Source organism: Cucumis melo, chromosome 6 (assembly GCF_025177605.1).
Source record: "Cucumis melo cultivar AY chromosome 6, USDA_Cmelo_AY_1.0, whole genome shotgun sequence".
Lineage (NCBI taxonomy): Eukaryota > Viridiplantae > Streptophyta > Magnoliopsida > Cucurbitales > Cucurbitaceae > Cucumis > Cucumis melo.
Window position 1 is genome coordinate 37,508,692 of NC_066862.1, and position 22,786 is coordinate 37,531,477.

General features: G+C 34.8%; 2 protein-coding genes across 3 annotated transcripts; both read left to right on the forward strand.

Moving 5' to 3' along the window:
- The first annotated feature begins 5,675 nt into the window (after positions 1-5,675).
- LOC103493317 (ras-related protein RABA2a) lies at positions 5,676-8,651 on the forward strand. 2 transcript variants are annotated; one of them, XM_008454022.3, is made up of 3 exons: positions 5,830-6,216; positions 7,566-8,066; positions 8,337-8,651. In XM_008454022.3, exons 1-2 carry the CDS (start codon positions 6,052-6,054, stop codon positions 8,049-8,051), a joined length of 651 nt encoding a protein of 216 aa, XP_008452244.1. In that variant the 5' UTR covers positions 5,830-6,051; the 3' UTR covers positions 8,052-8,066; positions 8,337-8,651. The 2 variants fall into 2 exon arrangements, with proteins under 2 accessions (XP_008452243.1, XP_008452244.1); XM_008454021.3 differs by lacking the exon at positions 8,337-8,651 and having other exon boundaries at positions 5,676-6,216; positions 7,566-8,245.
- Positions 8,652-10,480: 1,829 nt separating this feature from the next.
- Positions 10,481-16,280, forward strand: LOC103493316 (KH domain-containing protein At1g09660/At1g09670). The gene is made up of 8 exons (XM_008454020.2): positions 10,481-10,806; positions 10,919-11,029; positions 11,308-11,393; positions 13,374-13,513; positions 14,402-14,536; positions 14,625-14,741; positions 15,427-15,570; positions 15,658-16,280. Exons 2-8 carry the CDS (start codon positions 10,929-10,931, stop codon positions 15,802-15,804), a joined length of 870 nt encoding a protein of 289 aa, XP_008452242.1. The 5' UTR covers positions 10,481-10,806; positions 10,919-10,928; the 3' UTR covers positions 15,805-16,280.
- The last annotated feature ends 6,506 nt before the right edge of the window (positions 16,281-22,786 follow it).

Here is a 22,786-nt window from a genome sequence, read left to right on the forward strand (position 1 = left end):
CTACGTCAAAGTCATTCATACGGACCACAACCAAATCAACGTCTCCTCTCCACTGACTTAACTTTAGAGATACCCTTTTTGATAACCTAACAATTGGCGAGGCTTAGGAGTTCACAGCTTTCATCTTGCATGTGTCTTTCTCGACTTTTAATTCCAACTAACGTGCTTCTTGTTTGTAAATGAAGTTGTGAGTTGCATCTGAGTCTACCATGATGCTCTTTGCGATTTTGGAGTTTATGACTACGTTGACAAACGCGAGTCCCTTTTTAAAAGCATCCTTTTGGTGAGATACTTTCTTTTGGATTACCGACAAGAATTTTAATACACCCATTCGAGGGCTGTCCCGCTTATCTTTCCTTTCCTTTTCTGTTTCTACTTTTGAATCATTAGAACACTGCAATGAGGCTTGCAAAGCTGTCAGCGAGCCCTGGTGTGGGCATTCGGCTATCCGATGGGGGCCTTTACACAAGAAGCAAGAAATAGATCTTGTCTGATTCGAATTAGATGGTGTGCTCCTCGAGGAGTGCTAGAGCTAGAGGTATGTGGTTTTTTATCATTTGTGAAGTTTCTTAAGGGATTAGGTTTTGAGATCCACTACAAGAAGAATAGGGTATGCCGACGTAGAGCATAATCTAGAAATGTGTCGGAAAAGGCTACGCCAATGCCAGAATCGATGTCGGCAATCGTGAGAAAAGTATCGGCATCGCATCTCCCAACGTGAGAACGGGACGGCGTCGGTAACGGTTACTGCCAACACACTCTTTGCCGACATGGTCAACACGTCGACATTATGGAACTACTGACGCATGTTAACAGAGTCGCAAATACCTTACTTCCAACGTCGTTATGTGCGTCAGTGTCATCTATTACGCAGCATCGGTAGTGCTATCAAATATAACTTTTTATTAATTAACTAAATTAAATAAAAAAATTAACATAATTCTAACTTTTATTAATTAATTTAAACTTAATAAAATATTATTAAAATTCTACATTGAATTAGAATTAACATAAAATAAAAAAATTACTAAAATACCAAATCGAATTTATTATTAATTGAAATGTTAACAAAGTACACATTCGTAGTTAATTGAAATATAAATTACATGAATAATACAAAGTAAAAATGAAATCTTAAACATAATTCAAAGCACCGACGCCAGTTTCTCAACTTTTGTACATTGCCTTAACATCACTGTAGCTAGTATGATCATAGGGACAAGGGTAGGATGTGCAAAGAGGAAAGTCGAACATTATTACAAGTTGCATCGAAAGAAACACAAGGTTGTTTCAAATAGAAAGAACCCTTACTCTGGTGGTTCCAGAAAATTGATTAGGTAATATGCAAGTAAGGAATTTTCTATGACTTACCTGTTCGGTTCTCAATCTTGTCATTTTCTGCTCCTCTCTTCCAAATCAATTTTCTGAACCACCAAAGTTAGAGTTCTTTCTGTTTCAAACAAGCTTGTATTTCTCCGGATGCGGCTCGTAATAATGTCCAACTACCCTCTTTACACATACTGCCCATGTCTCTATAATCAAACTAGCTAAACTCATGTCCAACTTCCCTTTCTCTGTTTGAGTTCCTCCATTGCACATAACGTTGAAATGCACAAGTTTGATATCAAAAATAGATACAATATACATACAACAGAACATACATTTGTATAAAACAACAGAACAACCATCAATATACATTCAAAAGCATCAACATACATACAACAGAACAACCATCAACTACAATCTCTACAACCTAAACACTTATGTCGAAACATTACCCTAAACATAAACTACAAATAGAAACAGAAACATTACCCAAAACATAAACATAAACATTACCCTAAACATAAACTACAACTTTTACAATCTCTACAATCTAAACATTTATGTCGAAACATTACCCTAAACATAAACTACAAACAAAAACAGAAACATTACCCTAAACATAAACATAAAAATTACCCTAAACATGAACTACAATCTCTACAATCAAAACATTTATGTCGAAACATTACCCTAAACATAAACTACAATCTCTACAATCTAAACATTTATGTTGAAACATAGACATAAACATTTATGTTGAAACTTAAATCTAAAATCTAAAATCTAAAGGGTCTGAAACTTAGTAAAAATGGAAGAACGATGCAAGGCGACAGAAAAGCAAACGACAGTCAAGGAAAGTCACGGAGGTAAGCGACGGACTCTTCTCCCCTCCTTCTTCTTCTCCTCCCATTCTCTTCAAAATATCAGTTCTATCTTTTAGAGAATTAAAACAAAATATATAGGGAAACTCTCGACGCCGTTAGCTATTCATCAGAAATAGTTAGATACAGTCACAACGAATCACTAATGGCATCGAAAGTAATCTAGACGCCAAGCTTAAAGCATTAGAGATCTTGCTCTAACACATAATTAATGTTCAAGTTTATCCCGACATTCATGCAATCCATCGAGACCTATATATCTATTACCGACACTTCTACATGGCATCGAGAATATGACTCTGACACATATTAAATGTTCGAGTTTATCTCGACGTCCCGTGCTACACGTTAGGAACTATATTTCTATTTTCGACGTCGATTGAGAATCATCGGGACTGGCTTGTTTATTTCTGATGTATCATGAAGAACATCGGGAAAAGATGCTATTAAAATAATGTCTTTTTATTTCCCAACGTATGTAACACGGCATCGAAACTAGTAGTTTGGTCCGACATTTTATCTTTCGATGCCGATTTATGCGTCGGGAACCCCCCGATTTCTTGTAGTGATCCTATTCTCAAGGTTCAATGTAGTCACATTCTTCTTTTAGGACCCTTGGTCGTCACTATAGTCAAACACTCTCTGCAGCAGCAAGAGCAGAGGCAAGATCTTGAACTTTTTATTCATATACCTTAGTCCTAGACCACGGCTTGAGCCCCTCTACAAAGCAGAATACCTTATCTTTTTTTGATATGTCTTGAATATCCAACATAACACCGGAGAGCTGTTTCACATACTCTCTGATGGTTCCAGTGTGTTTGACTTCCCGTAGTTTTCTTCTAACGATAAATTCAACATTTTCGAGGAAGAATTAAGTCCTTAATTCTTTCTTTAGATCTTCACACGTCTCGATGGTACATCAACCATTCTAGACGCCGTTCACTTTCGACCAACAGATGCATGGAGGTTAATGTCACCTTAGTTTCTTCATAATTGGTTCCACTAGCCTTAAAGTACTACTCCATATCGAAGATGAAATTTTTAAGCTCTTTAGCATCACGGTTCCTATTGAAGGCCTTGGGTTTCGGGATCTTGACCCTACTTGAAATATTACATACTTGATTTGGGGTTTGGTTCCCCACTACTCGCATCGTCAAATTTACTTGCATTTTCATATCGGCCATCTTAGTCTTAATTGTCTCGATCATTGCTATAAAGTCGTTTGATAAGTCACTGAACAACTTTAGCATGGTCTTTTGGGAATAGTCAAGCTCTTCGATACGCTCTTCCATGTGCGCAACAGAACTCAAAGAGCTACTCCCAAGTTCAAAACTGCCCACTTGGGTGGTTTTATGTTTCAACAAATCAACCCTCAGTGCCAATTCACTTATGGGTAGCCCATCTACTCGAGCATTTAAGGCGTTTACTTCTCCAACTTTTTCTTCCAACCCCTCTAGCCAGGTCTGGGGAAATCTTACTTCATCTGAAAATTCTCTCAAATACAAGAATTGCTCCTCAATCTCTATCAACCGCTCAGATTACGACTTCGACAGTTGTTTAATAGCTGACATATTTGCATCTCACTTAGCCAAGGAGCTAACAAAGATCTTATACCACTTGTCACAATCGTAACTTTTCAAAAACGGAACGAGCGATTGTGCAGCACTTGTTCTAACTCGGTAAACAAGTCAACCGTCTAAAATCCAAAAGTCTCGAACAAACTCGTGGTACGATGTAGCCTCCCTTCACGTTTCAAGAGAAAATAGTTTTATAAAATGTGAGAGAGAAAGAAATTCATTGAAAACATCGTTAATCAAAGCATTGAAGATTATCAATTTCAAAGAAAGCTTAGATTGCAAAGAGTACAACAAGACTTGGTTGGGGATTCAACTACTATGTCTCCCCTATAGTACATTTTTAATAATTTTAGCTTTAACAGACTTGTATATGAAAATGTCGAAATGTGACACTTTAGCTCAGGGACTATAAAATGAAAACAATAAGCCAAACTAAGTACACATAAAGATAAGTTGGCTTGAGGATGTTCAGGCATGTGGCCATGGGCAAACAATGCCTTGGACAAGCATGCTCGTGACATTTGGCTCACCAACCTTAAATGTAATGGACTTAAGTAGTTATATATTTTACCAACTCACCCAACTTTTCATTTTTCCAATATTTTCAATGTTCATCAACCATTGTCGGTGACTACTACATTCACACTTCGGAAAACAACTTCAATGAACACTTTTACATGTCAAACTCGGATGACCAGCTTTGAGCTCTAACAACTACCTCTTATGACAACTATAAGTACCAACTTTAATAAACGACTTCATAACCAGCTCGGCAACCAATTCCATGCTCCAACAAAACCACCTTTGACTACTGATTTTAAACTCCCACAGCCACCTTCGACAAGAAACTTCGATGACCAACTACGACGACCACCTTTATTCGACACTAACTCCATGCTTCATCAATCATCTCTAGCTACAAACATTGGTTGAAAATCACTTTCGATGATCAACATCGACGACCATCTTCGTGCGGCTAACTTTATTGACTAACTTCAAGCTCCAACAACCACCTTTGACTACCAACTTCAACACCACCTTCCTGTGACCAACTTGTGGCTTTAACAGCCACCTACGTCTACAAACTTTATTGAAAATGACCTTCGATAATCAACTTCAATAACCACCTCCGACTACAAATTGACTCATTGTTGGTCATGATATACAAACATAGTCTTATTAATTGTAAAATATATTTTTATTTAATTGAATTTACATAAATGAGTGTTAAAACTCAAAAACATAACAAATGACAAAAAAAAAACCCATAAAATAAGATTTGTTTTCTAAAACATTCTCTAGCGAGAATTAGTGACAATTAAGAGTGGTGAGAAAGGATTGAAAGTGAAATTGTTTTAAAAAATGTAGTGATATTTCATTGGTTGTTAAGATGAAGGATATTCAATTGAAAAAAATACCGAGCAAAGAGGAAGAAGCTAAAAAACTTACGAGTTATCTATTTCTCCGCTATTAGTCAAAAAAGCGAAAGATTAAGCTACTCCAGTTGAGTTGAGAGCCATTGATTGATAAGGAAGGAATGAATGTGTTAAGCAAATGACAAGGGATCCTTTTTGCCTCAACTCCTACGGAGCTTGACCCGCGTCTCGTCCTTCTCCTTCGTGATCCGACCAGTGAGGCACGGAGCCCTTCCCGATCCATAAATTTTCTTTTGAAGTTTGCAAACTTATCGGAAATTATATCTTTCTTTCCTTCTTTTGCACAATTATTGAAGATTTCGATTTACAATTCTAATGTTCCGAATATATAATTATTAACTTTAGTCTTCATAACTCAACTTAGAACAACAAATATCGGTGACCACAAATCGAAAGATTCAATAGTCTTGTTGAGATCCAAATATTATATAGGACGAAAGAAGTAGAGAATTAGTAAATGAAAGAAATTGTAAAACCCTATTGATAGTGATTTAAGCTCCACACCCACGATGATATGAAATTAGGAAAGAACCCTAAAATTTGGAGGATAAAAGAAAAAAGAGGATGTTTAGGGAAATCAAGATTGTATGAGTTGGCGGTTGGTCGGAAAAGCCCATATCTAGAAGGGCAGTTTCGGCCTTAAAAGAAAATCATTTTGATTTGAAGTCGGCGGAGTCTCCATTTCGTCTTCATATTCAAAGTGATTCTATTCCTGAGGAGGAACAACAAAAACAAAGTTCTTCAATTTTCGGTTTCCAGATTTTGGAAACCTAAATCGGTAAACCAAATAAACGAAGAACCAGATTAAGAAAGAGAGAATACCGCCAAGATATGGCCCGGAGACCTGACGATGACTATGATTATCTCTTCAAAGTTGTGCTTATCGGTGATTCCGGCGTTGGAAAATCCAACCTCCTTTCCCGATTCACTCGGAATGAGTTTTGTTTGGAGTCCAAGTCCACCATTGGCGTCGAATTCGCTACTCGTACTCTTCAGGTATCTCTCTCTCTCTTCCCTCCCTCTTCATTTCTCTCTCATTGTCTCTCATTGGGTATTTATATCTTTGTGGCGTTGTGTGTTTCTGTGCTTTGCATTCTCGATCTGTGTGTAAATCTGAATTTGGATTGGTTTTGGAACTCGAGTTTTTTTTTTAAAAAAAAAAGAACTATTTATTTGTTGTAATTCAAGAAATGATCTGTTTTCTCTTTCGGATCTGTGTTCTCAATTACTTGTTCTGGTTGTGTTTTCATTTTAATTTTGAGGAATGCGGGAACTTATTCGTTTCTTTACTGATCTAGATTTGGATGATGAATCGAGAAAATTGCCTGTAGATTTGATTAGGTATAACTTTTGATGGGAGTTGTTCAAATTCCGATCCAAGTATGAGTACGACATTTCATCCTAACTTTTAATGGAGATATATCTGCAGATCATAATTGGTTGTTTTATTGCCATTTAGTCTAGTCTTTAGTACCTTAGTGCCATACTTTAAAAATACGAATCTGAATTAATGACTCCTTTCCTGGAAATGCAATTATTATTTCAGTTTACCTTTATTTCATTCCTTCATTTCCATTTTGATTATGCAATTTGACTCTCTCAAAAAATCGAAAGCAATTCTGAAGAGGACAAGCATTTTACAAATACTTAGGAAAAATCAAGAAACATTTGCAAATCTAGCCGCAAACGTTGATTTACAATGCAATATGTGGTTGCTTAAATCTCAGTTTCTTGGTCTTTATTGATATCTGGGAAGTGTTATATGGTTAGTATCCTGCCACACATATACATGTTTTGATAATAGATGTTGGATCTTCTTAGATCGTCTTGTCTTGAAATGGCTATGTTATATTAGTGGCACATTTGTTGATCGAACAATGCCATAATCTAGATCTATACAGAATGAGGGAAACTTTTGTTATATCCGTTCTTATCCTGCTAAAGACGTTGGTTTTCATTTTCGTTCGACTCGTAAGCTGAGTTAATGTGGAATACAGTGGTGACTCCTTGCTAGATGACTGGAACTGTTTGGTTTTTCGGATATCTGTTTGTGAAATTTGATATATGACGTTTTCTTTTTTGCTCTCTCTGTAGACTTGAATTACAGGCACAAGTTTTCATTTTCTGATCTTTGTCTACGAACTTGGTCTTTGTTTTTTAAATTCAACAAAACGTTTTGGATATACAAAGAAAACAGCTTTCAATCATTTGTTTACTGCTTATATCACATTTTAGCCTTCAGGTGGGATTTGGGGGTTCATTTGATTAAGGGGGGATTCATTATATTTATTATTATGCTTTGATTATGAAAGTTATCAAGAAAAAGAAATGCTGCATTATCTTAGGTCGAGGGAAGGACTGTGAAAGCTCAAATATGGGACACGGCCGGTCAAGAGCGTTACAGAGCAATAACAAGTGCTTACTACAGGGGTGCACTTGGAGCGCTTCTAGTGTATGATGTAACAAAACCAATGACATTCGATAACGTAAGCCGTTGGTTGAAGGAACTTAGGGACCATGCCGATTCCAACATAGTAATCATGTTAATTGGAAACAAGACTGATCTGAAACACCTCCGAGCAGTGGCGACAGAGGATGCACAAAGCTATGCTGAGAAAGAAGGACTATCATTCATTGAAACGTCTGCTCTCGAAGCAACAAACGTGGAGAAGGCTTTCCAAACTATTCTTTCCGAGATATATCGGATAATCAGTAAAAAATCCCTTAATTCAGAGGAGCCTTCTGCTGCTAATAACATCAAAGAAGGCAAAACCATTGTGGTTGGTGAATCAGAGGCCAATACAAAGAAGGCTTGTTGCTCCTCTTCTTGAAGTTCAACAATTTTTGTAACTCTCTCTCTCTCTCTCTCTCTCTTTCTTATTTGTCATTTGCTTCTTCATTTCTTTCTAGTTACCAACTCTCTTCTGTTATTTGTTTGCTTTTGGATTATGTTGGTGTATAATTTACATATAATTTATATTTTACTTTAGATTTGTTATTATTATTATTATTATTATTATTGTTATTGTTATTGTTATTGTTATTGTTATTTTCTTCATGTAGCCCCAGGGATCATTGAAATCTCTTGTCAGACACTAATGAGAGGTTCATTTCAGGGACTGTCTGTTTCTATGGAATCTCTATGTTGGAGAATCAAATTTGTGAATGTCTGGTGGAGCTTTTAGTTTTTTGATATCTGTGAGTATTTAACTTATATGCAATTTTTTTTTTGGGGGGGAATTTTAGTTTATGTTGGGAGTGATTTTGCTATAGAATACGTCGGTTTGGGTTTGATTTTACACTTCTAAATCCAATTTTTAATTTTGAATTACTAAAATCAGGTTTGTAATTTTGAACATTTCCAAAATTAATTGTGTTAACCTACTTCAGTCTTAACTAGTTAAACTAAATTTAGATGGACTTTTGAACAATATTGATTAGATCGAGTAAAGTTAGTGGATGAGGAAGAGAGGTTATTAATAAATAGAGGGGCCTTGCAGGTAGAGAGAGTGTGGCCTCAAGTAAGCATTGTTGAGAGGAAGATGCTATACATTTATTTCTTGATGCTTCATTAATTTTTCACAACATATTTACCATTTAAATTATAATGGATTTTCGTCGTAGTTTGTTGTTTATTATTTTTTAAAAAAAAAAAAAAAACCTTTTAAATTTCTTAGTTTTGCATAAAAATCATTAAGTTAATGTTGTTATTTATTTTTGTAAATGATTTAGTAAGAAGTTAAACATAAAGAGGCATCCTTTGACTTATTTACCCAATTGAAACCAAAGTAAAAACAACATTTTATTATTATACATTTGTTGAGATGTATTTTATTAGTAGAAGCCACCAGATTTTCTGAAACCATCCGGGGGTGTTGGGTTAATGACTTTAGATAGCAATAGAGATGTCACCTTGTAATGAAGGATATGGTAAGACGAAAGGTAAAAATTTAGGAACTAATCACAACACTTAAATATAGTTTGTTAAACTCTCTATGGAGATGGCCAAACATCGAGGGAGAGAATTCAATATGTAAATTTTCTTTGTCGTAAAAAATACTTTATTTCAATTGAGTTAAACACACACTTTGAAGGTATAGTTCATAATTTCACTTTTTAAATTCTAGCATATTATAAACTATAAAAATTTTAATACTCATCTCACGTGAGTTTTTTAATATTTTATGCATTAACATTAAGTATTTATTACTATTAATTTTAATTAACGTTTTAAATATAAACATGGTTAAAGTTCTAAATATAAACATGGTTAAAATACAATTTTGATTTATATATTTTTAAATATTCAATTTTAATTTTTTTATTTCTAGTAAGTTAAAAGATAATCATGTTTTAAATATTAAACAGTTTTCTTAATTACTTAATAAATTAGTAGTTCATTCACTCATCAAAGCAAAGGCTTCTCTCGATTGACCAAGAAAAATATTAAAAGCTTAGAAACTAAAATGAAAATTTTAGATTTACATAAAACTAAATCGGAACACATTTGAAATTTGAAAGTATATAAACCAAAATTAATATTTTAAACTATTAACATATTTCAAATACTAATTAATCTATGTTAATTTAATTATTTTTATTACTTAATATAATTATATTTAATTGAAAGTAATTCAGTTATATTTTATTTTAGTAATCAACTAATTAATTAATTAATTAATGTTAAATTTAGTTCATCTCGGATATTTTAATTAAGTAATTATTTAATTCTAATTTATATATACGAATTTTTGAATTGGACATAATTATCTTCCTTCCATACGTTATTATGCACATCAAAACATTAACATTAATTATTCTTGACTTTAAAACTCAAAAATTCAAATTCTAGATATTTAACTAGAGTTGAGTTGGTAATAATTATAGAAAAATTATTGAAGAGTTGATGTAAATAATGATATGAAAAGTTTAAATATGAGATAACATGAATAACGAAATAGTGAATGGCTTTAATCATGAATCAACTAAAGAAAAGATTGATTTTTGAACTCTCTCTTTGCTTAAGTTATCAAATGAGATCAAAATTGAAGCATAGTAATGAATTAATTATAGATTAATAGTATTAATATTAATATTAAAAGAAAACTAAAAAGGCTGTTGTCAGATTGGGTCAGGAGTAGGGTCCACTCCCACGTGAGGTTAGGGGTAAAATGGTAACAAAAATTAATATAGAGCGATAGAGAGAGAAAATCAAATGAGAGAGAGAGATGTTGGTTTTTACTTTGGGTAGAAAAAGACGCATCCACCAGTTTGCCCATTTCTCATTCGCATTCGCATTCCCATTCCCATTCCCATTCCCATTCCCATTCCATTCCTCATCTCATTTTCTCGTTTCATTGCCACTGACCCAACAACAACAACCAACATCATCACACACTCGAATTCGCAACCCAATACACCTCTTCACGATCTTCTTCTTCTTCTTCTTCTTCTTCTTCTTCTTCACAGGGCTTCCCCCTTTCCCCCCACCGCTAATACTCTCAACCAATCCCCTTTCAAGTTTCAACCCACTACCCTTTATCTCTTTCCCCCAGATTCATCGCCTTCTTCCCTCTTTCTCCAAAGGTATGCCTCTTTCTTCATCTGGGTTTCTCTGTTGTTTCTTGTTTATGCTCTTTCCACTCTTCTTTTCCACTTATTAACCCAATTCTACTTCTGGGTTTCTTCTCTTCTTTAGTTTATGCGTGATGGGGGAGAGAACCCCACCTGGGAGTTACTTCCATTACCCTCCCCCTTCTGCTCATGCATCCCCTCACAGGACTCCTTCCATCCCTTTAGATCGGGAGAGGTAATTCTTCTTTGTTTCTCTTCTCAATTCTTGATCATGATTTGCTTTCTATTTTTAATTACCAATTTGGTACTTCTTTATTCAGATTCCTTGTTTGATTAATCATTCATAATGGGTGTTTCTTTTTTCTTGTTTGGTTTGATGATCTTATCATTCCATTTGAATACTAATCAGATGGCCTTGTATACGGTTGTGCTGTTGGACATGTAGTTTTGTTACTTTTGGACCTTATGAGTTTATATGTGATGTTGATTTTGTGTTTCGTGTGACAATGGCAGGTGTCTAGCGGAATTACTGTCAGAGAGACAGAAGTTGGGTCCCTTCGTTCAAGTTTTACCTCATTGTAGCAGACTTCTGAATCAGGGTGGGGTTATAAGATCTCTACTATTGCATTTTGTTGTTGCAATACTTATTATTGTTTCTTATGCTGGCATTGATGGAATCACAGTTTCCATCTTATAACTACAGTTAGGGTCTTTCATTCTTTGAAGTGTATTGTGGGTATGGGTAGAAACTGTTCTCATAATCATTTGAACAAATTTAATTACAACCAAGCACACAAGTTTCCATGTAGTTTTATATAAAACTTTTTTAAAAATAATAATAATAATAATACTTGGTGTTGTAGCTATATTGCTATATTTTTCGTATTAAATGCTACTAACTATCAGTTGTATCAAGCGGTATCAAAGCATCATTCGATGCATTAACTTTTTGGAAGGAAAGCTTGAAGCACAAATGGGTTTGCTAGCTTTTGAAAGTTTGAGATGTTGAAAGAAATTGGTGATGGAAATTTGTTGACTCAAGAAGCATGCAAGCTCAAGAACAGCCAAGAAGATGGCAGTGCCCGGTCAGGTGGAACAGATATTGAATGAATATTTGTCACTTGCTAGTTGCTATTGGAGAAGCAAGCCACCAACGAGCAATCAGAATGTTATTTCTTACTTCCTGAGCTATAAGGAGGAAATTCATTTGCTCCCAAAGGAAGCAACAAAGTTAGATGAATTATATAACAAAAATACATAAGATTAGAGGATCAGAAATGGAATTTCATGAAGGGGCTAAGAATGACAATGGTACATTTTGTGGCTAGATGTAGCAAGGGGAATATTGTCCCAGGAGAAGTTGGTAGTCTTTGTGAAAGAAAAATGACTAGAGTGAGGTTTCAAGGTAGTGGGTGATATCTTTATAAACAGGGTGATGGCATCATAAATGCACATTAGCAAAATTGAAACCATACTTATTCAACTTCAATGGGGGTTTGTAAATGTTGTGAGCTATATCATCCTCCCTTCTCAGATCCTTACTTTTGAAGCTTTGCCTTTGTACTTTGTTCTCTTCTGTCGAAGAATTGCAGACAGATAGATGCTTGCTTGAGAAATCAAGGGCAGTGAAGTAGGTCTGGTGGCAATGGAGAAAAATGGAAGTTTGGTGGTAAATGGAAGGTGTATGAAGATTATATTTGAGCTATGCAGAAGAAGTGTTTAGAGATGGGTTAACACAAGGATTGCTTGGATGGAGTGCAAACCGTGGTGGCATTTAGTTACCAGGAATATAGAAGGAGATAATTTCAGCCTAGAACCATTCCCTTGATCCACACCTTGAGGACAAGGTGTATTTTTGGTGGAATATGATAGGACCTGTATCAAAGGTAGTGTGTAGTGTAGTCTTTGCCATTTGTAAGGTTCTAAGAGGAGTGTTGTTTTGTTTATTTGAGACCACTAGTTGTAAACAGAGGCTGGGTGATTGGAGAGATGAAATTTGATGGTTGTTTGGCTTGTGCTTGCCTAAAAAATGAAGCATCCATGCTACCTTGAAATACTTTAGAATCTGAGATTATACCTATTTTATTTTGTTTGCCTATTACATGCAATTGAGAGTTCTTGTTTTCTGGGACCTACTAAATACTTATGCCTTATTCTATATCACCAAGTTCTAGTTGGGATCAGGTCAATCTAAGTTTAGGCTAAGCCTGTTATGTCCAAGGGTGTCATTTTCTCTATGTAGATGGAGGCAAAAATGTATCCTACTGTCTATTCAATACTTTGTCAAGTCATGATTAATAAGACTAAATCAAGAACACCATACTGTCTTGACTTATAGAAAGTGATGTTAACCTGTGATGATGTCATGAATCCGAGACTTGACCTTGGAACTTTTTGGATTATTTTTCTCTTCCTCACATGAACAGGCATGTGGTGATAATTTTCTGGCATCTTGAGAAAAGTTCCCACTGACTGGTAAATTTCATGAATAACAAAGCATTTAAAGTCATCATCTTAAACATGAGTATTTGCTTAGTCAATTGCATGTGCACCCCCTTATTTATGGCATCTCATTGCAGAGATCAGACGTTTATCAGGCCTTAATCAAACTTCTGTGGATCATGAGAGATTTGAGCATGGCAGTCCTTACAGGTCACTAGGTCAGCTATCAAATGGAAGACCAATGGACATGGAAGGTTGGCCTCCAATGCAAATGGAGGTAAACTGGATAATTTATTTGATAATGTACTAAAAAAAAAATCTTAATTAGTGAAAAACATCCTTGGAACTGCCTTACATTGACAATGTTACTCAGGCATCTTGATCTTGATTTGAAGTCTTTCTCTTTAATCAATGATTTCTTTATATCTGGATATTTTTGTAAAATGGAAAATCTAACTTCTTTAAAATGAATGAAAGAACAACAGAAAAACCAATAGCTACCTTCAAGATATGAGTCTTTTATGTTATTAAATTTTCACCATGTTTATATGTTCGTCTTGGGGGCATGAATTCAACATTTTGTAGGGATCTCCGAATATTCCTAGCCTTTACTACTAGGGAACTCCTTGGGTCTAGCCTCAACAACCTCAAAATAGGATAAGTTGGTCTTCATATTTGTACTTGTTTGGTTTGATAATAAACTAAGAAGCAAATACACTTGCCACTTGGCTAATGCATCTAAATCAGATCTGTTGGACACTTGGACACTCCGAAATTTTATAGACATGCATCCTGTATCACGCACTTGTTAACAAGCACAATATATATGCCTTAACATTAGTTGTACACAGTGAATAAGGACCAAACATTTCTCAAGGGACAATAGCTCACATGTTTAAACATAAGAAATAGACACAAATGGTACTAGGATAAAAAATAATTGATTGAGAGTAAAATATGTCAAACTCATTTTTGTAGTATATAATTCATGCATGTCAAATTTAAATTTCTTTATTGTACACAAATTACAGATCCTTTTAAAAAATACATTTCAATAAATATGTCCTTATCTTTTGGAAAATGACATGTCACTTCATCTGGATTGCATGATATTTCATGTCCATATCCATGCTCATGCTTCTTAGTTACATTTTATTTTCTGCAGGGAAGTGGACATGTCCATGGTATGGGTCCCCTTCAAGCTCATTCAATGGGTTGGCCGAGGGTGCAAGGAATTCCTACTACTCCAATAGTTAAGAGAGTCGTTAGACTTGATGTACCTGTTGACAAATATCCAAATGTAAGTTAAAATATTTTTATGATAGGTGGTGATTGTACTGACCTTTTGCCTCTCTGATGTTAGTAGTTTCTTGCTCAAATCACGGCAGTATAATTTTGTTGGACGACTTCTGGGACCGCGTGGAAACTCCTTGAAAAGAGTTGAAGCCTTGACAGAATGTAGGGTGTACATAAGAGGCAAGGGATCTATCAAGGATGCTTTAGAGGTATCGACAATTTCTCTTGGTGTGATTAAACGTTTTACTTATTGCATCACTTAAGACTTAATTGATGATGCAGTGTCCTGGTCAATATTTTTTTTATTGATGCTAGAAATATTGTTGTTCCCTTTTCTTATGAGTTCTTACTTCTTCCAAATTGAAAAAAATAATAATAACTGCTCAATTATACATCTTTAACTTCTAGTTGTGCGTCATCTTATGTGTTTTGAATATGGATGTGGGAGGCTTTGCATTTTATGTTCCAACTCCATCTTTATTCCAACTTCTACCATCTACTTTATCAGTTATATTGCCATGCTGCAAACAAGTTCAACCTCATCCTATAGAAACGTGTATTTGATACATTTCATTCATACAATATGTGTTCTTGTGTGAACCTTTGCGCATCTTTGGCATTCCTTTCTTTTTTTCTAGTATGCGTCATGAACGCTATCTGCTTCATGGTTTGTCTTAAAGATCATCAAATTTCTAACTCTTTTTGGTTATATTAAAAACTCAATAATCTTTTGCATCAAAAGGAAGGCCGTTAATAGTTTTTGTGACTTTCTTTTACTGCCTTGAGTTAGAGTGCCTTATACACATCTTTTTTAGGAAATTAACTTTTTTCAATCTCCTAATCTTAACTTAAACTTCAGTATTGCTTACAATGTATCTGGATATTGTGCTTTAGGAAGAGAAACTAAAGGACAAACCTGGCTATGAGCATCTTAATGAGCCCTTGCATCTGTTGGTTGAGGCAGAATTTCCAGAGGATACAATAAACGCACGCTTGGATCATGCAGTGGCAGTTTTAGAAAGTCTTTTGAAACCCGTGGTATGAACAAAACGGCTCAATGATCTACAGAAACCTCACTTCGTTTTTTCTAGAAAGCCAAGTTTTATGGAGTTTGTGTTATTCCAGGATGAATTGCTGGATCAATATAAGAAGCAACAACTAAGAGAACTTGCACTACTAAATGGCACCCTAAGGGAGGAAAGTCCAAGTATGAGCCCGAGCATGTCGCCATTTAACAGCACTGGGCTCAAACGAGCCAAGACAGGGAGGTAGGAGTAATGACTTCGGACAACAAGCATCATCGTTCACAAACAACACCACGGTAGCTGTTTTCATGATTGAATAGGAAGTTAATGTCTTGAGAGCTTTTGCTGCCTTTTTACTCACCACAAGGTCAAGAGTTCTGCTGATTTTACTCTCTGCTAAATCTGATAGGCGATCTGCTTATTTGGCTGACCACTTTTTTCCCTAATATGATGGGAGGGAAGGAGAAAACCCCTCCCCCCCAATTGAACATTATTTCATTTGTTTTTTACTTCCCTTTTTCTCTAAGGTAGTTATTTAATTTAGGTTAAATTATAAATGCAGCCCCATAAACTTTAATGGGTTGTGCCAATTTAGTCCTTAAATTTAATATGCTCTCTGAACTACAGCATTAGACTTCAAATTGTGATTCTATGTAGTTTCTGATGGTAACAGAGTTGTTTAAATGTGGTCTAGCTACTCAAAAAAATCCCTAATTTCTAGTTCGAGTGGTGTACCATAGTCTCTATTTGTGCTTCAGTTTTTATTTTTAGAAATCCTAAGGGATCTCATATTGATGTCGGTGGATCTATGCTGATGTGGCAAACAATCGATGCCAAAATTTTCATACTTAAATGGGATGTGATGTAGCTTACCTGTCGCACAAATTCCTTTTAGTTTGGCTCAATGTGATGAACAGCATATGTGGGCAGCCATGCACTACCACTACTCACTTTCATACAGATCTAAGATTGGTTAAATTATAAATAACTTTGGTGGTAAAATTGAGAAGTATGACTGACACACAATAAAATATATATATATATATATATATATATATATATATATATATATATATTGGAACTTCAACCAATATTGTGTATCCTACAAAATAATAGCAAATGTTGAAATTTGAAGGTAGTTTACTTGGCCATTAGATAGTAGGCTTATTATAATATTTATATATTTTTTTTTAGATGTCATTACGTATATGAATTACTCGTTAAAACTTTATAGGAAAAAATCTAATGGAAAAAGTTCTAGTGAAGGAAAAAGAGTACATATTTCATATGATTTACACTTAATTTTTCAAAGGTTGAGGTAGGTAAAGATTTTATAAATAAGTCTGCTAGGTTATATTTAGAACAAACTTGTTGTACTGCAATGACATCATTTTCTTCAAAATTATGAGTGTAGAAAAGTTTTGGTGAAATATGTTTCGTCCTATGTCATTTAATACAACCTCTTTTGTTTTGTGTTATACATGTTGTGTTGTCTTCATAAGAAGAATTTTACTAGGAGACAAGTCACATGTTCCACGAATGTACTGAGTCATTGATTTTAGCCACACATTCTTTACTTGTTTCATTAATTGCAAGAATTTCAATATGGTTTATTTATATATAAATCGAGTTATCGAAATAGCGCGACTGACAACAAAACGTGAAAAGCATACATTGTTGAAGGTTGACCAAATAACGATCGCCTAATTGTTGGAGTTGCGGTACGAGTTGATCGTAGAAGCTGCACGTACGAATTAATCGTAGAAGCTGCAAGTACGAAAAGGTAGTGTGATCTTATGACTAACGGTTTTGGATGTTGATCTAAGTTGATTTATATGATGAGTAATAAAAAAGACAAAGTAGTGGTTTGAGTGATCACAGCAGAAACTTCAGTAGAGTATAAAGATATCGTCCGGAAGATTCACTCATGTACTCAAGGGAGCCTGAACTCAGACACGATTGAGAAGAATTACTCATGCATTCAGGGGGAGCCTGAAGTCTGAAGCTATTGAGCATGTTAAATAGTCATATAGTAGAACAAAGTTTATATGTTATTTCTATGTATTTTGACTGAAAGTTGATCTTAATAAAATTACTCATCAGGGCTGTGCGCAGCTCCCTAGACATAGGCATCATTGACCGAGCTGGGTTACCAAAGTTTCTTGTGTTATTCTCTTTTGTTATCCCTCTAGCTATTATGATAGTTATTAACATGAGGATTAACTGAAGGTTATTTGATTATCTCACATTGTTTTTTCAATCGGTATCAGAGTGGGTTGCAAGATCATGGAGATAATCAGAGAGGGACCGTCAGCTTCTCGTCCTCATGTACTGGATGGTAAAAATTACTCAAATTGGAAGCCTCGTATGATATTCTTTATTAAAACATTAAATGGGTGGCTGGTTATGAACCTCTGATGATTACTGTGGATGGTGTATCAGTTTCGAAACCTGAGGTTGATTGGACTGATGCTGAAGAACTGAAGAACAAGCATCAGTTGGGAATGCTAGAGCTCTAAATGCAATATTCAATGGTATGGATTTAAATGTGTTCAAACTTATAAACTCTTGTAGTGCAGCCAAAGAAGCATGGAGAATATTGGAAGTTGCTTATGAATGGACTTCTAAAGTCAAGATATCCAGACTACAACTGATAACATCGAAATTTGAATCATTAAAAATGTATGAAGATGAATCAGTTTCAGAGTACAATGAGAGAGTTTTGAAAATTGCTAATGAATCACTGCTGCTTGGTGAAAAAAATTCCTGATTCTAAGATTGTGCGGAAGGTTTTACAATCTCTACTGAGGAAATTTGACATGAAGGTAACTGCCATAGAGGAAGCACATGATATAACTACATTAAAACTTGATGAGTTATTTGGGTATCTGCTTACGTTTGAAACGACTATATCTGATAGAGAGAATAAGAAAGGCAAGGGGATCGCTTTTAAATCCATATATGAAGAAGAGACAATAGTAAATCAATCTGATAACGAAGCTAACATGAATGAGTCAATTGCTCTACTGACAAAGTAGTTCTCTAAAGTGGTCAAGAAGTTCAAAAATATGAATACTATAGGATTGAATCCTCAAAATCCAAATCAATATCGAAGAAAAGATGGTGAGAACAGTACAAGAAAGTATAATGAAAGTTCAAACATGAGGGGCCATGACTATGGAAAGAAAAAGGAGGGTGAAGGAAGGATTTTCAGATGTAGAGAATATGAGGGAGTTGGTCATTATCAGGCTAAATGTTCCACGTTTCTAAGAAGACAAAAGAAAAACTTTTGTGCTACCTTGTCAGATGAGGACACTAATGATAGTGAAGATGATAATGGCATGAATGCTTTCATAGCATGTATTACAAAAATCGATTTTGGAGACGAAAGTGAATGTTCTGAATAAAATTGTGATAAAGAACTGACTTTTGAGGAACTTAAAGTGTTGTGGAAGAAAGATTCTGAAGCCAGAGCAATACAAAAAGAAAGAATTCAAGACCTTATGAAAGAAAATGAACGATTAATGTATGTCATATCATCTCTAAAGTTGAAATTGAAAGAAGTTCAAAATGACTACGATCAAACGATAAAATCCATGAAGATGTTAAATTCAAGAACTGAAAATTTAGACTTAATACTAAATTCAGGACAGAACAGTTCAAGTAAATATGGTCTGGGTTTTGATGCTTTAGTAAGAAGTATTAAACCTACAACTAAAATAAAGTTTGTTCCTGCTTTAGTAAAAGACGAGACTGAAACAATTCCTACAACGACAGTTGTTAGCCCTCCAGCTAAAACTACAGAATGAATTTGTTACTACTGTGGTGAAAAAGGCCATATCAGACCTTTTTGTTTTAAGCTACAAAGAGACAAATAGTACCAGCAGAAGGCAGAGTATGGCAATCTAAAGCATAAATCAACTTATAAAAGTTCGAACAGAGGAAAAAGAAGTCGTATGGTCTGGAAAGTTAAACTGATTGAACATTACAATATTGCCTTTACAACTGTTCAAGCCACGAATGATGTCTGGTACTTTGATAGTGGATGTTTTAGACATATGACCGAAAACTGGTCGTTTTTCTCTGAGTTGAAGGAATGTGCCTCGAGTCATGTTACGTTTGGAGATGGTGCAAGAGGAAGAATCTTAGCTAAAGGAAACATTGATAAAAATAATCTACCTTGTCTAAATGATGTTACATATGTGGATAGATTAAAAGAAAATCTGATCAATGTGAGCCAACTATGCGATTAAGGTTATAGTGTGAATTTTAGCAAAGTCAGTTATGTTATAGTTGACAAATATAATCATGTATTTATGATTGGCAGTCGATAGGCAATTAACTTTTACCATTGGATCTCTAATAACTCTGATATATGCCACTTAACTAAAAAAGATTAAACCTAGTTGTGGCATAGAAAGTTGGGGCATATTAGCTTAAAGAGCATAGATAAAGCTATAAAAAATGAGACTATGGTAGGTATTCCAAATATGGACATCAATAGTAAATTCTTTTGTGGAGATTGTCTAATTGAAAAGCAAATCAAAGTGTCTCACAAAAGTTTAAAAGAATGCTCCACAAATAGAATTCTTGAACTACTACATCTGGATCTTATGGGGTCATGCAAACTGAAAGTCTTGGAGGAAAGAAGTATGTATTTGTTGTTGTGGATGATTTTTTCAGATTTACTTGGGTTTGGTTCTTGAAAGGTAAATCTGATACTGCTAAAAGTTGTATCAGCCTTTGCTTGAATTTGCAACATGAAAAAAGGAAAAAGATCATTAGGATCAGAAGCAATCATGGTAAGGAGTTTGAAAATGAAGATCTAAATAACTTCTGTGAGTCGGAAGGAATACATCATGAATTTTCTGCTCCTACAACTCCTCAACAAAGTGGAGTAGTTGAAAGAAAAAACAGAACTCTGTAAAAAATGCAAGTCATGATACATCCCAAAGGTTTGCCTTTAAACTTTTGGGCAGAAGTCGTTAACACAGCCTGTCACATTCACAATAGAGTTACGACTCGATCTTGAACTACTGTCACTTTATATAAACTATGGAAGGGAAGAAAGTGTAATGTAAAGTATTTTCATGTCTTTGGAAGTACTTGTTATATTCTTGCTGACAGAGAATATCATCGAAAGTGGGATGTGAAATCAGAACAAAGAATCTTTCTTGGATATTCTTAGAATAGTCGAGCTTATAGAGTTTTTAATAATAGATCTGTGAACAGTTATGGAAATAATCAATGTTGTGGTAAATGATTTTGAACCTACTGAAAAACAAACTATGGATGAGGATGATGAAGCACCAAATGTACATGTCGGTTCTTCTACTGTTCCCACTGAAGCACCTAAAGCTAATATTCGGCAGATAGTGTTGATAAAAACTCAAAATTTTCATCGAAGGATGTTACAGCTAATGACACTGAACTTATTCCATCAGTACATGTAAAAAAGAATCATCCATCAAGCTCGATAATTGGTAATCCTTCAGCTGGAATTACCACCAGAAAGAAGGAGAAAGTTGATTATTTAAAAATGATTGTTGATTTATGTTATATGTCTGTCATTGAATCCTCGAATGTTGATGTTGCTCTTAAGGATGAATATTGGATAAATTCAATGCAAGAAGAACTACTTCAATTTAAGCGTAACAATGTATGGACATTAGTTCATAAACCTGAAGGAGCAAATATAATAGGTACAAAATGGATTTTCAAAAATAAGACTGATGAAGCTGGGTGTGTAACAAGGAATAAAGCTCGATTAGTAGCTCAAAGTTATGCTCAGGTCGAGGGAGTTGACTTTGATGAAACATTTGCACCAGTTGCCAAACTTGAAGTTATTCGCTTGTTGCTCGGAATATCGTGTATCTGCAAATTTAAATTATATCAAATGGATGTCAAGAGTGTCTTCCTGAATGGTTATTTGAAAGAAGAAGTCTATGTTGCACAACCTAAATGATTTATTGATTCTGAATTTCTTCAGCATATGTATAAGCTTAATAAAGCTCTATATGGGCTTAAGCATTCTCCCAGAGCCTAGTACGAACGATTGACAATTTATTCGAGTTGTAAAGGATATTCCAAAGGGGGAGCTGACAAGACATTATTTATTCACAGAACGAATGATAATTTAATTGTCGCACAAATTTATGTCGATGCTATCATATTTAGGGGTTTCCTCAAGATCTTGTTAATAACTTCATTGATATCATGAAATTAGAATTTGAGATGAGTATGGTGGGAGAATTATCTTGTTTTCTGGGCCTACAAATCAAACAGAGAAGTGAGGGTATATTCATATCTCAAGAAAAGTATGCAAAGGACATAGTTAAAAAATTCGGGTTATAGCAGTCTCGACACAAAAGGACTCTAGCTGCGACACATATTAAAATTACCAAATATACTAAAGGTATAATAGTAGATCACAAGCTCTACAAAAGCATGATCGAAAGTCTGTATATCTAACTGCCAGTCGACCTAATATTGCTTATGCTGTTGGGATATGTGCTCGTTTTCAATCTAATCCTCGTACTTCACACTTAGAAGCTGTTAAAAGGATTCTCAAGTATATCCATGGAACAAGTGATTTTGAAATTCTGTATTTCTATGATATGACTTATATCTTGGTTGGATATTGCAATGCCAACTGGGCAGGCTCTTCTGATGACAGGAAAAGCACATCTGGAGGATGTTTCTTTCTTGGAAATAATCTTATCTCATGGCTCAATAAGAAACAAAATTGTGTTTTCCTGTCTACTACAAAAGCTGAGTATATTGCAGTAGGGAGTGCTTGTACTCAATTAATTTGGATGAAAAATATGTTGCATGAGTATGGATTCACACAAGATATTATGACATTATACTGTGGTATTATGAGTGCTATTGATATATTAAAAAATCCAATTCAGCATATTCGAACTAAACATATTGATATAAGGCACCATTTTATTAGAGAGCTTATTGAAAATAAGATTATTATACTGGAACATATTCGCTCCAATTTGCAATTGGCATATATATTCACTAAGCTGCTTGATGCAAACACATTTGAGCATTTACGTGCTGGCTTAGGAGTGTGTCGACTTTAACTACGTGAGTTGCTAAAAAGACGAAGCACTTTTACACATTTGGGTATCTTGATGGTGTCAGCACCGTATTAGGAATTAATGGCTATCTTTACGGCATTTCAAAAAGATTTTTCTTGAAGTGTAAAAATTTAATTA

What these genes read in the sequence shown, in the direction of transcription:
- LOC103493316 (XM_008454020.2), top strand. Translation starts at nt 10,929, where the DNA reads ATGGGGGAGAGAACCCCACCTGGGAGTTACTTCCATTACCCTCCCCCT. An exon ending in GGCCTCCAATGCAAATGGAG is followed by an intron (nt 13,514 to 14,401) that starts GTAAACTGGATA and finishes TATTTTCTGCAG; the next exon opens with GGAAGTGGACATGTCCATGG. An exon ending in AAAGTCTTTTGAAACCCGTG is followed by an intron (nt 15,571 to 15,657) that starts GTATGAACAAAA and finishes GTGTTATTCCAG; the next exon opens with GATGAATTGCTGGATCAATA.
- LOC103493317 (XM_008454021.3), top strand. Translation starts at nt 6,052, where the DNA reads ATGGCCCGGAGACCTGACGATGACTATGATTATCTCTTCAAAGTTGTG. An exon ending in TCGCTACTCGTACTCTTCAG is followed by an intron (nt 6,217 to 7,565) that starts GTATCTCTCTCT and finishes GCATTATCTTAG; the next exon opens with GTCGAGGGAAGGACTGTGAA.